Source organism: Equus caballus, chromosome 15 (genome assembly GCF_041296265.1).
Source record: "Equus caballus isolate H_3958 breed thoroughbred chromosome 15, TB-T2T, whole genome shotgun sequence".
NCBI lineage: Eukaryota > Metazoa > Chordata > Mammalia > Perissodactyla > Equidae > Equus > Equus caballus.
In genome coordinates, this window is record NC_091698.1 from 53371767 (window position 1) to 53384622 (window position 12856).

The window sequence follows — 12856 nt, forward strand, 5'->3', positions numbered from 1 at the left end:
CTCAAGCAGTACTTAGGCAGAAATTTATAGCAATAGATACATATATTAGAAAAGAAGAATGGTCTGAAATCGATGACCTCAGCTTCTACCTTAAAAAGCTAGAAAAAGAGGAGCAAATTTAAATCAAAATAAGCAGAGGAGAAAAATGACTATCAAAGTCAGAATCAATGAAATAGAAAATAGAGAAACCTAAGGCTGGTTCTTTGAGAAGATCAATAAAATTGACAAACCTATAGCAATACTGATGAGGAAGAAAAGAGAGAAGGCACAAATCACCAATAACAAGAATGAGAGTGGTAACATCATAATAGGTTCTGCAGAGATTAAAAGGCTACTACTGAAATATTATAAACAACTTTATGCCAATAAATTCAACATGTTAGATGAACTGACAAATTCCTTGGATGACATAAATTACCAATCTCTCTTAAGAAGAATTAGATAACCCAAATAACTTTGTATTTATTTTAAAAATTGATGTGTGGTTAAGTACCTTTCCACAAAGAAAACTAAGGTCCACATGGCTTCACTATTGAATTCTACCAAACATTTAAGGAAAAAATAATCCCAAGTCTACACTATTCTTTCACGTTTTCGTGAGGATGTGGAGGACAGGGCTAGTACTAGGATGAGGCAAGTGAGATGATTAAGGTGTAGAATATGAAGGGGCGCCAGAATCTGAGAGTAGGTGCCTCCTTAAATATTGCACTCTAGGCCTCGCCCTACTCCCAGCCCTAGTGGATTAATTAGAACTCTCATATACTGTTGGTGGGCATTTAAATTGGTAAAACCCTTTTGGAAAAGAGTTTGGCAGTTTCTTAAAAATACTTCTGGTCCAGCATGCAAGGAGCTTGGAAGTCTTTACTCCTGTCTTCATAATAAGAAAAATCTGAACAAACTGAAAATCAACAACTGAGAAACTTTTTGAAGGTCACAGCTCAGGGGCACAGGCTCACTAAAATACTGAGACCTAATCATAGGACTACTTCCCCTCTTCCCACACCTTACCACCACATCAATAGGGCACCTATTTATAATAGAGGATTACAACTGAAAGAACTGCGTGTTTCAGACTTAGTTGAAGAGGTCTCTAAAGACAGCAAGGGAGACAAAAACAAGGACACCAGAGGAGATTTTAGGCTCTCATACCTACCACTACAGCAGACAGTAAATACAGCCTAATTCCTAGCCAGATAAACAAAACCTCACACCCAAAGGTCTGTTTTCCTCAGTTCCTTTTATCTAGTACATCACATCTGGCTTTCAACAAAAAATTACAATATATACTAATGACAAAAAACATAGTTTAAAGAGACAGACACAGATATAGTAGCAAAGCTGGAATTATCAGACTGGGAATTTAAAACAACTATGATTAATATGCTCAGGATTCTAAAGGAAAATGTGGACAACATGTAAGAATAGATGGGTAGTGTAAGCAGAGAGATGGAAACTCTAAGAATCAAAAGGAAATGCTAGAAATCAAAAACACTGTAACAGAAATGGAGAATGCTTTTTTATGGATTCATCAATAGACTTGAAATGGTGGAGAAAAGAATCAGTGAGCTTAAGGAGATGTTGATATAAACTTACCAGAATGTGTGGGTTGAAGTGATAGCATTGAATGCATATATTAGGAAAGAAGAAGCATATAAAATTAATAATCTAAGCTTCCACCATAGGAAACCGGAAAAAGAACAAATTCTAAAGTAAGCAGAAGAAAAGAAATAATGAAAATTAGAGCAGAACTCTGTGAAATTGAAAGCAGGAAATCAGTAGAGAAAATCATCAAAACCAAAAGCTGATTCTTTGACGAGATTGATAAAATTGGTAAACCTCTAGCCAGGTTAATTAAGAAAAAAAGAGAGACGACATAAATTACTAATGTCAGAAATGAAAGGGGGTACATCACTAATTCCATGGACGTTAAAAGGATAATAAAAGAACATGATGAAGAATTCTCTACCCACAGATTTGATAGCTTAAATGAAATGGACCAATTCCTTGAAAGACACAATCTACCAAAACTTACACATGAGAAGTAGATACTCTGAATAGGCCTATACTTATTAAAGAAATTGAATCAATAGTAACTTCTCAAAGCAAAAAGCACCAGGGCCAGATGGGTTCACTGGTGTACCAACCATTTAAGGAAGAAATTATACCAATTGTTTATAATCTATTCCAGAAAGTAGAAGCAGAGGGGATGCTTTCTAATTTACTCTATGAGACCAGCATTAACCTAATAGTAAAATTAGACAAAGACATTACAAAAAAGGAAAACTACAGACCAATATCTCATGAACATGGATGCAAAAAATCCTTAACAAAATATTAGAAAATCAAACCCAACAATGTTTAAAAAGAATTATACACCATGACTAAGTGGAATTAATTCCAGATAGGCAAGACTGATTCAGTATTCAAAAAGCAATTAGTGTAATCCATCACATTAACAGCTGAAGAAGAAAAATCTTATGTTCATATAAATAGATACAGAAAAACCTTTGACAGAATTCAGTACCCGTTCATGATAAAAACTCTCAGCAAACTAGGAGTACAGGGGAACTTCCTCAACTTGATAAAGAACATCTACAAAAATCCTACAGCTAATGGTGAGAAACTAAATGCTCTCCCACTAAGATCAGGAATAAGGTAGACAAGAAAAGAAAATAAAAGGTAGACAGATTGGGAAGGAAGAAATAAAACTTTTTATTCTCAGATGACATCATCGTCTGTGGAAAATCGCAAAGAATCAAAAAAGAAACTGGTAGAACTAATAAGCATTTATAGCAAGGTTATAGGATACAAGGTTAATATTACACAAGTTAATTGCTTTCTTATATACCAGCGACATACAATTGGAATTTGAAATTAAATACATAACACCATTTACATTAGCACCAAAGAAAATGAAATAGGTATAAATCTAACAAAATATGTACAAGATTTATATGAGGAGAACCCAAAACTCTGATGAAAGAAATCAGTAAAATAAATGGACAGAGATTCTGCGTATGTGGATAGGAAGACTCAATATCGTCAACATGTTTGTTCTTTCCAACTCGATCTATAGATTCAATGCAATCCCTATTAAAATCTGAGCAGTTTATTTCATAGGTATCGAGAAACTGATCCCAAAGTTTATATGGAAAGAAAAAAGAGAATAGCTAACACATTATTGAAGGAGAAGAACAAAGTCAGAGAACTGACACTACCTAACTTCAAGACTTAATGTAAAGCTATAGTAATACAGGCAGTGTGGTATTGGTGAAAGAATAGACATAGAGATCAAAGAAGCAGAATAGAGAGCTCAGAGAGGAACCCATACAAATATAGCCAACTGATTTTTGACAGAGGTGCAAAGGCAATTCAATAGAGAAAGGAGAGTCTTTTGAATAAATAGTCCTGGAACAACTAGACATCCACTTGCAAGAAAGAAAAATAATCTAGACACAGACTGCCTACATCTTTCACAGAAATTAGTGCAAAATGGATCATAGACTTAAATGTAAAATGCAAAACTGTAAAACTTATAGAAGTAACAGAAGAAAATTTGTGACCTTGAGTTTGGTGATGACTTTTTAGATACAACATCAAATGAAATCCATGAAGGAAAATACTGACATGTTGGACTTTGTTAAAATTAAAAACTTCCACTCTGTGAAAGACACTGTTAAGAGAATAAAGACAAACCAGAGACTGGGAGAAAATATTTGAAAAACACATAAATGATAAAGGACTGGTATCCAAAATATACAAAGGACTCTTAAAACTCAACAGTAAGAAAACAAACAACCCAATTAAAAAATGTCCAAAGAACTTGGAAAGACATTTCTCCGAAGAAGATGACCAATAAGCACGTGAAAAGATGGTCTACATCACCAAAGGTTTTAAATGGTAAATTTTATGTTACGTACATTTTGCCACAAATACAAAAAAGGGGCAAAAGATTTGAACAGGCATTTCACCAAAGAAGACATACAGGTGGCAAATAAGCATATGAAAAGGTGCTGAATGTCACATATCATTGGGAAATTGCAAATTTAAACAGCAATGAGATGCTACTATATGTCTATTAGAATGGCAAAAATCCAAAACACTGACAACACCAAATGTTGCGAAGGATGTGGACTAATGGAAACTCTCATTTACTGTGGTTAGGAATGCCAAATAGTGCAGCCACTTTGGAAGACAGTCCTGTAGTTTCTGATAGAACTGCAATCAGAACTCTGAACACCACTAATGCATTGCTTTTTCCTTACCACTCTCCACTTTCTTATGTGTCGTATTTATGGTGTCTCTGAAAGGATAACAGTGTTGTTAGTGGTCATCTAATCTGAAATCAGAGTGGAATTTCTTTTATTTTTTGATTCAGAGAGAAAGTGTCAACTAGTATCTATCTTTCTATCTTAGGTATATGTTTTCAAATTGTCTTCTTTTTTTAAAAGAAATTATTCTCTTAAGTGATTTCTGTTATGCAAGTAAGAATTTTTCATTTGCTTTCCCACTTCATTCCAAATTTATGGAAATTTTACTGTAATTATATAAAATTGGGTGAATATAGGTATATAGTATTTATACATCTCATTAGTATTTGGTTTATTAAGCATACTTGTTATTTGTTTTTAAGTTCAAGAGGCTAGTGATTTTATTTAAAAATTGTCGAACTAATTTGGTATATTCTGATACTCTTGTGAAACATTTTGATGCTTTGAGTACTCATATTGCCACATAGCATTGATCACATTATTTATATCTTTTTATTAGAGAGAGAAGATTCATGAGAGATGCAAGAATATTTGTCCTCCTAAAGATATCTTTGACAGGACTCTCTTACATACTCATGGTATGAATATGTACTATTTGTAGCATAGCATAAGTATTAATGATTAAAGTCTTAATTTGGGGACCTTGTTGGCTGTCATACCTATAATTTTCATTTCTAGTGAAATTTTTATAGTCTGTGATCATAATCTTTTCTAAAAGCTTTTAAGAGAAAAATCATGGGTCTGATGGTGGTGTTATCCTTCAATCAACAAATACTTATTTAATATCTTGGTGCTTGGTACTTTTCTTGTTGCTTAAAAATGGATGAATAGGAAATAGTCCCTGTCCTCAAGAAGCTGATGGTCTCCTGAGTTAGGTTAAATAAATAAACCAACAATGCAGCACTGTATATCAAGCAGTAAGTCAGTTTGGTAAGATGGTATAGAGTTCCTAACTTAGCCTTAGAAGACTTCCCAGCGTTGATGGTGATTGCTTGTGTTCTAAATGAGCTATCGAGAATGATTTTTGTGGGAAAACACATTCCAGGAGAAGGAAACAGTTTATGCAAAGCCAGAGAGTCAAGAGAGAAATTAGCATGTTCAAGGACCTGCAAGAGTTCAGTATGTTGGCTCCACTGGGAGCAAGAAATAAAGCTGAAGAAATAGGCAGGAGTCAGATCACAAAGAGCCTATGTGCCGTGCTAAGGAATTTTTCTTTTCTAAAAGCAGTATACAGCTACAAAATATTTTTAACTAGACATGATCAGATTTATGATTATGCATTTCACTGTGAAAACAGTTATGGATAATAAGTTTATGGATGATGATAAAACTGGAGACAAGGAGGCAGTTGGAAGCTGTTGCAGTAATACAAGTGAGAAATCACATGGCCCCAACAGCCGTTACAATGAAGATGGAGAGGAAATTAGGCCTTTGAGAGAGATCTCAGAGATCAAGGCACAGATTTTGGTGGTCAGTCAGTTGTTGGTAATAGAGCAAGATAATAGAGCAAAAATGACTCCCAAATTTCTTGCTTGGGCAGCTGGTTGGGTGAGAGAGGCCATATAGGAGGAGGAATTTTGGAGGAGATGGAGGCTGGTTTAATTGCAGCTTTGCAGAGAAGGAGATGTCTGGTATGCAACCCAGAGCTCAGAAAAGAAATCTGGGCTGGAGATGTAGGTATGGTAGGCATTCTCATAAATTATATATGCTAGACAATATCATGGTTGTTTTATCCAAGGGCATGGATGGGATCACCAAGGGAGGAGGTAAATAATGAGAAGGAAACGATGGTAGAACACGCTAGGAAAACGTCACATTTAAGGAGCAGGTAGAAAATGAGGAGTGAAGGAGACTAAAAAGAACTAATCCGAGAGAGAGGAGAGTCAACCAAAAGAGAGTTCCACCTTAGAAATGAAAAGTGAGCGTTTCAAAGAAGTGAGAATGGTTTGTCTACAGTGTCACAATACTTCAGGGATAGATCAGTTTGCACACTGAGAAGTCTCTGTGGGTTTGGCAATTTAGCAGATCTTAGGGAGAACTTTTAGACTGGAGTGGTGATTACAGAAACCTCAATACTATATATTAAGGAGTGACAATAAGAGAAAGAAATGGAGACTACCAGTATGGATGTGACTTGAAGATCTGAGCTATAGATATTGACTAGAAAGAAAAGAGTGAAAGAATGTTTTTACATGGCCAAGACTAGATGAAGCAAGAGAAATATTTGCATAACCCTGAGAGTGAGTGCTTTCTTAAATTTTGCATCCAAGGTCCTCCCTTGCTTCAACCTAGTCTGGGCCCTGGGGATTTTATCTTTTTCTTTTTTTTTTTTTTAGTGGGAGAGAACTGAACATGCTTGTATGCAAAGAGGCAAGAGTTATTAGAAGGGAAGAGGTTGAAGATAGGGAGAGAGGCAGGGTAATTGATGAAGCGAGCTCACAGAAGAGGCAGGAGAGGATGGAGTCCAAGTGCAGAAAGGTTAGTTTTGGAAAGGATGGTAACTTGTCTGAGATCTGATTGGCGAGATGAAGGTAAAGTAGATTCATTTGCAGGTAAGTTTGTAGATGATACAAACTAAGATGTCTAAGAAAATAATTAATATGATATTAAAAAAATCTTTGATTATAAGAAATTCTGGATGGGATGGTGGGTATTTTCAACAATGAAAACAGTATTCATATTTTAGAATTTAGTTCATTTTTAAAAACTGCATAGCATGCCAAACTTGATCTCACCAAAACTTAATAACATCAAGCTTTCTGTATCCATTTAAAAACGACTTGAAATGTATTTAGTTGTTTTATTGCTACTATACAGTTGATTAAAATTATTTGAAACGTTGATCTTAGTCAGTACTTTACCTACTGCTAGGCATACAGGAGGTGCTTGATTGATACTTGTTGAAGTAAGAAACTTAAATGGTTATTTGTTGTGACCTAGTATAGTATTGAATCTGTCAAAATATAGTTTATGGAAGTAAAATGAAAACAAGCTTAAAAATTATATTTTCCCTTTTCCTTTTGTTCATAGATAAATCCAGGACAGATCTGGAGCAAGTACCTAAGGTAACGAAGCTTAAAAAATGAGAATACTGCTGTTTAATATTTGGTCTTTAATTTTGCCTTGTAAGAAGCTTTCATTTAGCAGTTTTTTGACACTTTGACCACTTTACCTCTTTTGGGACTTTGTTGCATTATTTCTTTTCTCTCTCTTTTGCCTCAGCAAGCTCTTCTTCATCACCAAAATCTACAAATATGTTTGTCTCTCCATTCTAAAAAGGAATTTTGTTAGTCTTACTCACCCTTCAAATTATTGAGATATTTTCTTTGAAATGAACATTTTTTTATTTCAATTTGAAATGAATTTGAAAAATTTTCAATGAAAAATTTTGTAGAGATGTGTAATAGATGAAGTTTCTATTTATTTTTCTTCTTTTCCTACGGAGTCTGTTACATTCCTGAGATTCTCAAAGAGGTCTGTGATAATTGCTCTTTAGGGTGAGAAGAGAAAGAAAATTGAAAGACAGAAACAAAAAGGAGAGGGCAGTCATTTTTAAAGTTCTTTGATTCCTACAAAATTCAAACTCCATCATTTAAGGCCCTTAATTATTCATTTCCATTATAGTCACACTCTTAACTTTTGCCTACTAATCTTTAAACATTCTTTACTTCAGCCAAAGTTTTTTGCTGGCTCTGTGCTTTACTTGCACTGTTCATTTAGCCTGGAAGACTTTTCCCTCATCTCCCTATATCTAATTCTCTACAATGTTTTGCTTAAATGGCAACTTTACATGAAGATATTTACCCCCAACTGAAGATAATTGGCCCCTTCGCCGAATTTTCATAGCATTTTATCTAGATCCCTGCCTTCAGTTTTAAGGCATTTGCCGCTCTCCCCTTAGAAGATATTTATGTATGTATTTTATCCCCTTGGACTAAAGGTCCTTAGATTAGGACCTCTGTAATAATTTATTTTTGTTTCCCCCTCAGTGCCTTGCATAACAGGTAGACAATCAGTACATATTTATTGAATTAATCAATACTTTATATTAAAGCTGGCATTAGAAAATGTAATCATGTCCCTAGTTAGATTTCCCCTATCACATTCAACCTAATTTTTAGATATAGGTAAAATGAATCAGTAAATATAGTAAAATATAGCATAGAAATTAAGTAATTGTTTAAACCATGTTTCAGGCCTTATGCTAGGTGGTGGGGATACAAAGATTAATAAGCTATAAATCCAATCTTACAGGAACATATGGTATCCAGAGAGAGATATACATATTAAATAAATAATTTTTGTGAAGTATGAGATAAATAGTATACATGGTATCCTTGTGTTCGAGATGGGGTGATTAATCTCTGTGTCATACACAGAGACATGTTTGTCCTTTTGATTGGGTTGTATTCTGTAGGAAGATAGCCAAGAAAGGGCATTCTAGGCCAAAAGTGTGTGTAAAGATACTTAAGCATACAAGGGTATGAAAGACAGTTGAGTATTGTTAGAATGTAACTTGTAAATAGTGGGAGTGACAAGATACAAAGAGGTAGGTGAGTCCAAAACAATGAAGGGCTTTTGATGCCATTTTAAAGAGTTTGGTGTTTGGGTTATACTAATCCCTTGAGAGGTTTAAACAGAGAAGTTAATTCACTTATACTTGCATTTTAAAGGTGTATCTGACAGCAGTATAGGGGATAGATTGGGAAAGGACATCAGTAAGTAGCTTTTACTGTAATCTAGAGATAATGAAGAACTGCACTGATGAAATGCTGTGCAGATAGAGGAGACGATATTTAGGAAATATAATGATTAGGACTTAGTGCCCAGATGGATGTGATATGTAAGGGAAAAAGAGGAGGCTCTTAATAAAATTGAATTTGCTTTGGTTTTGAAATTTTGTGTATGTCTAATGTAAAGAACTAATTTTGAAATAATTTTGAGCAGGAGAAAATAGAAATATAAGTATAGAGAAATTGATATTGGCACTTTTAAAAAACCACTATCAGTGGGAAATAATATGGAAATTTTAGGATAAGTATGATAAGTATGCCCAGTGGGACTGCATTAGTGAGTTTGATCAAATAGTAATGGAATGATCATCTCCACTGGTAAAAACAAAAAACCGTTTTTCTATCTTTCATGAACATTTTTAGCTCAAAGAAACATTATTTATACATTTTGCTTACACAGATTTTTGTGTAAATAACTCAATCTGTTATCACTTGCTTTTGCTGTTTATGCTTGAGATCCAAGTTAATTATTGTGTAGTGGTCTTATGATGTTAGAAGGGATGATGAATGTAAAGAAAATGTTATCTAATTGAGGGAAATGCATTTTTTTAATAGATTTTTCTGAAACCAGATTTTGCCTTGGACGATTCCTTAACTTTTAATTCAGTTTTACCATGGTCTCATTTTAATACTGCTGGTGGAAAAGGAAGTCGTGATGCAGCTTCCTCAAAGTTGCTACAAGAAAAGGTAATTTCTTTTTTACTTTTTCCATGTAGAAAACTGTATTCTGGTTAAGTTGTACTATTTCATGGCTTCAGATTTAGTTATTTAGTAAGCACTACTACTTTTAATTTCATTTTTATTGTTACTGATAATTATAAGCCTTCAAATCTTAACTGATAAAGTAATACCATTTTGATTCAGTGGGATATAAGTTGTGTTGGTGAAAAAGGAAAAGCTTGTTGTTTGAGTGCTTCTTATCTGAAAAAGCAGGTGATGGAAATTTCAGTTGAAAGGATATATTAGATAACAATTAATTGTTTTACATTTATCCTAAACAATGTATTGGCTAATTTTATATTCTTTATGATTTAAAGCACAGAAAATCAACTTTGCCTGAGGTACTATCTTTCCTCATTTACACATAATAAGGATGACTATTTTGAAGCAAAACTATCATAGTTAAAAAATACAATATTCCTATTGTATTTTTAGCTTTGCAAAGCCCAGTCTTTTGCATATTATTAGTCATCAGTTTTTAAAAATTTTACAGTGTTCTATAATTCAGAAGTCAGCATCTTGAAAGTTATTTAAAATGTCGAACTTTAGGCAGATCTTAACACATATCAAGAATCCTTTTTTTTAAACTTGAATAGGAAGTAAAGACCTTTGATCTCTGTTCTTTTCTCAGCACTTGGTTTAGAGCTTTTCTAACACTGACTGTTGTTCTTAAACTGAGAAGAAAGCGTTTTGCTTCAGTCTGGTGACATCTCTTGGCAGTCTGAAAGCTTGTCTTTGACTATTCAGTAAATTAGGTTCAGTCCTTCTCAGTAACTCAAGAAAGGACTAGCTTGGGGAGGAGAGGAGAAGAAATGTGGGGAAAGAACCATGAGTATTCCTTTTCTCACAGTTGAAAATGAAAATGAACTCACTTTCTCCTTTGGCAACATTTTCACCTGTAAAGGTTTTCCTTGAGTAAGAACAGATTCATAAATCTGATGAAAATGATGGGTTTATGGACACAGGCTCACTCCGAGACTGCTTTTTCACATTCCAAGTATATGCCCTGGTGGAATAATACCTTAAAAGAAAAAACAACAAAAGCCAATAAAAATCTCATCAATCTATACAGATGCTTTTAGGAATGCTTTAAAAATTGTTCCCTTTATAGAATTTTAATAGGAAATGAATTATGAAAATATGCCTTTGAAAAGAATAGATCAATGGAATATTGATAAATTGCAGAAATCTTTGAAATTCAAATAAAGCAATTTTCTCACGCTGAAGGTTTAAAGTGACTAAAGTAATTTTTTGGTAAGTTGCAGAATAGGGTTTGTTATATTTATAAACAGCTGTTTTATCTTCTTAGCTTTAAAGACAGGGGATGCTACAACTAGGATTAGGGAAATTTGTATCCTAATGTAGTGCTACCCAAAGTGCTGGTCTGCCATAAAATAAGGAGTTTGCACTAGAATGTAAACATTGCTCTTCTTTCATTAAGAAACTGTTCCTACGAAAAACAATGCAGTGGGCTTAGTAATATAGTTGATTTACTTTCCAGCAAATTCCTTATTTTATCATGAACCTGTTAAACAGTTCACAGACTGGCAGCAGCATATAAACCACATTCTGAGTAGCACTGTCCTAAAGGATTTGCCCGTTCTCCATTTGCTATTGTGAAAATTTAGTCCACGTTAGCTTGCAACAAACCCAGGTACCTTTGTCCCTATATTGCTTTTTAGGTAAACAAATGAACAGCCATATTGAAGATGAAAAGAACAACAACAAAAGGGTATAAACTCAAGAGATTTGAACTATGGAAGAATTTTTTGTTTGTAACCTATTATACTTTATAATAGATTATTAGAGGAGACATCGAAAAAATGTGTGATACTGCGTGGTTTTAAGGAAACAGGCGTGGTGACCAAATAATCTCTTCTAATGTTAGAACTCCTAAGTGTTAAAAGTCCATTAACCCTTTAATACTATAAATTCTTCTGAGATGTTCAGAGATAATGCTTAAAGTTTGAGCTATAGGTTGGAGAATCTAAAAGTAAAAAAGTGAGAGAGAAATGGAAAGATAACGTAGCCAAAAAAGTCATGTGCAGTTAGAAAGGAAGAAAAGACAACTCAAGTTTTAGAACTTCATATTTGAAATTAGAAAGTGTTTTTGATATATGTTACTTAGGAGTGAATTTTGGTAGTGTTACAAATAAAATATTTATGAACTAATTGTTTAAGGCATTTCTCAACCTTTTAAGAGGAAAATGCATTGGAAATAAACTAAGTTTTACAAATGGATAAAAGAATAATTTTTGAAATGTAAAATAAGCAGACTTGAAAAAAAATCCAAAGGAATTCTGATACATACTTTCTATAATTTGTGATTGGACCACCAATCTGTCTTTCATGGATTCGTTAGCATTTTAAGGTGGCATGGTATAGTGGAAAGAGCTTCAGTTTTTGAATTAGACAGACCTGGGTTCAAATTTTAGTTTTGCTATTTACTAACTACATGACTTTATTCAAGTTATTTCATGTCTCTGAGCCTCAGTTTCCTCATCTGTAAAATGAGAATGCTAATAACACCTGTATTCTAACATTGTTAAAATTAGAAACTTGATGTATATAAAATACTAGTGCTTGGCCGGCCCAGTGGTGCAGTGGTTAAGTTCACACATTCCGATTCGGCAGCCTGGGGTTCACTAGTTTGGATGTCGGGTGTGAACATGGCACCATTTGTCAAGCCATGCTGTGGCAGGCATCCCACATATAAAGTAGAGGAAGATGGGCACAGATGTTAGCTCAGGGCCAGTCTTCCTCAGCAAAAAGAGGAGGATTGGCTGTAGATGTTAGCTCAGGGCTTATCTTCCTCAAAAATAAAATGAAATAAAATACCAGTGCCTGACATATAGAAGGAGGAGTTCAATAAATGGTAATTATAATCATCTTTTAGTCAGATAAGTGATAGGTGATATTGGTGATGGCAATGATGTGTGAGAGTTAAGGAGATCATTCTCTCTCAGATTTTAGTTTCTGAAACTAGATTATAATCTGAGATGACTGCGAGATAATTCTTACTTTCTAGAATGTAGTTAGTGTTTGGAAGGCAGTAATGAGAGGAGCAGAAGA

At 34.1% G+C, this 12856-nt stretch overlaps 1 protein-coding gene across 12 annotated transcripts in view; it reads left to right on the forward strand.

Moving 5' to 3' along the window:
* VPS54 (VPS54 subunit of GARP complex) overlaps positions 1-12856 on the forward strand; it is a 107135-nt gene that overhangs the window by 34070 nt on the left and 60209 nt on the right. For all 12 annotated transcript variants that reach the window (XR_011426028.1, XR_011426025.1, XR_011426026.1 and 9 more), the window contains 3 exons: positions 4771-4849; positions 7302-7336; positions 9620-9751. Coding sequence is in view for 7 of the 12 variants with exons in the window: in XM_023618995.2 (XP_023474763.1) it covers positions 4771-4849; positions 7302-7336; positions 9620-9751 (246 nt within the window). In the remaining 5 variants the exon portion in view is untranslated. The remainder of the gene's footprint in view (positions 1-4770; positions 4850-7301; positions 7337-9619; positions 9752-12856) is intronic.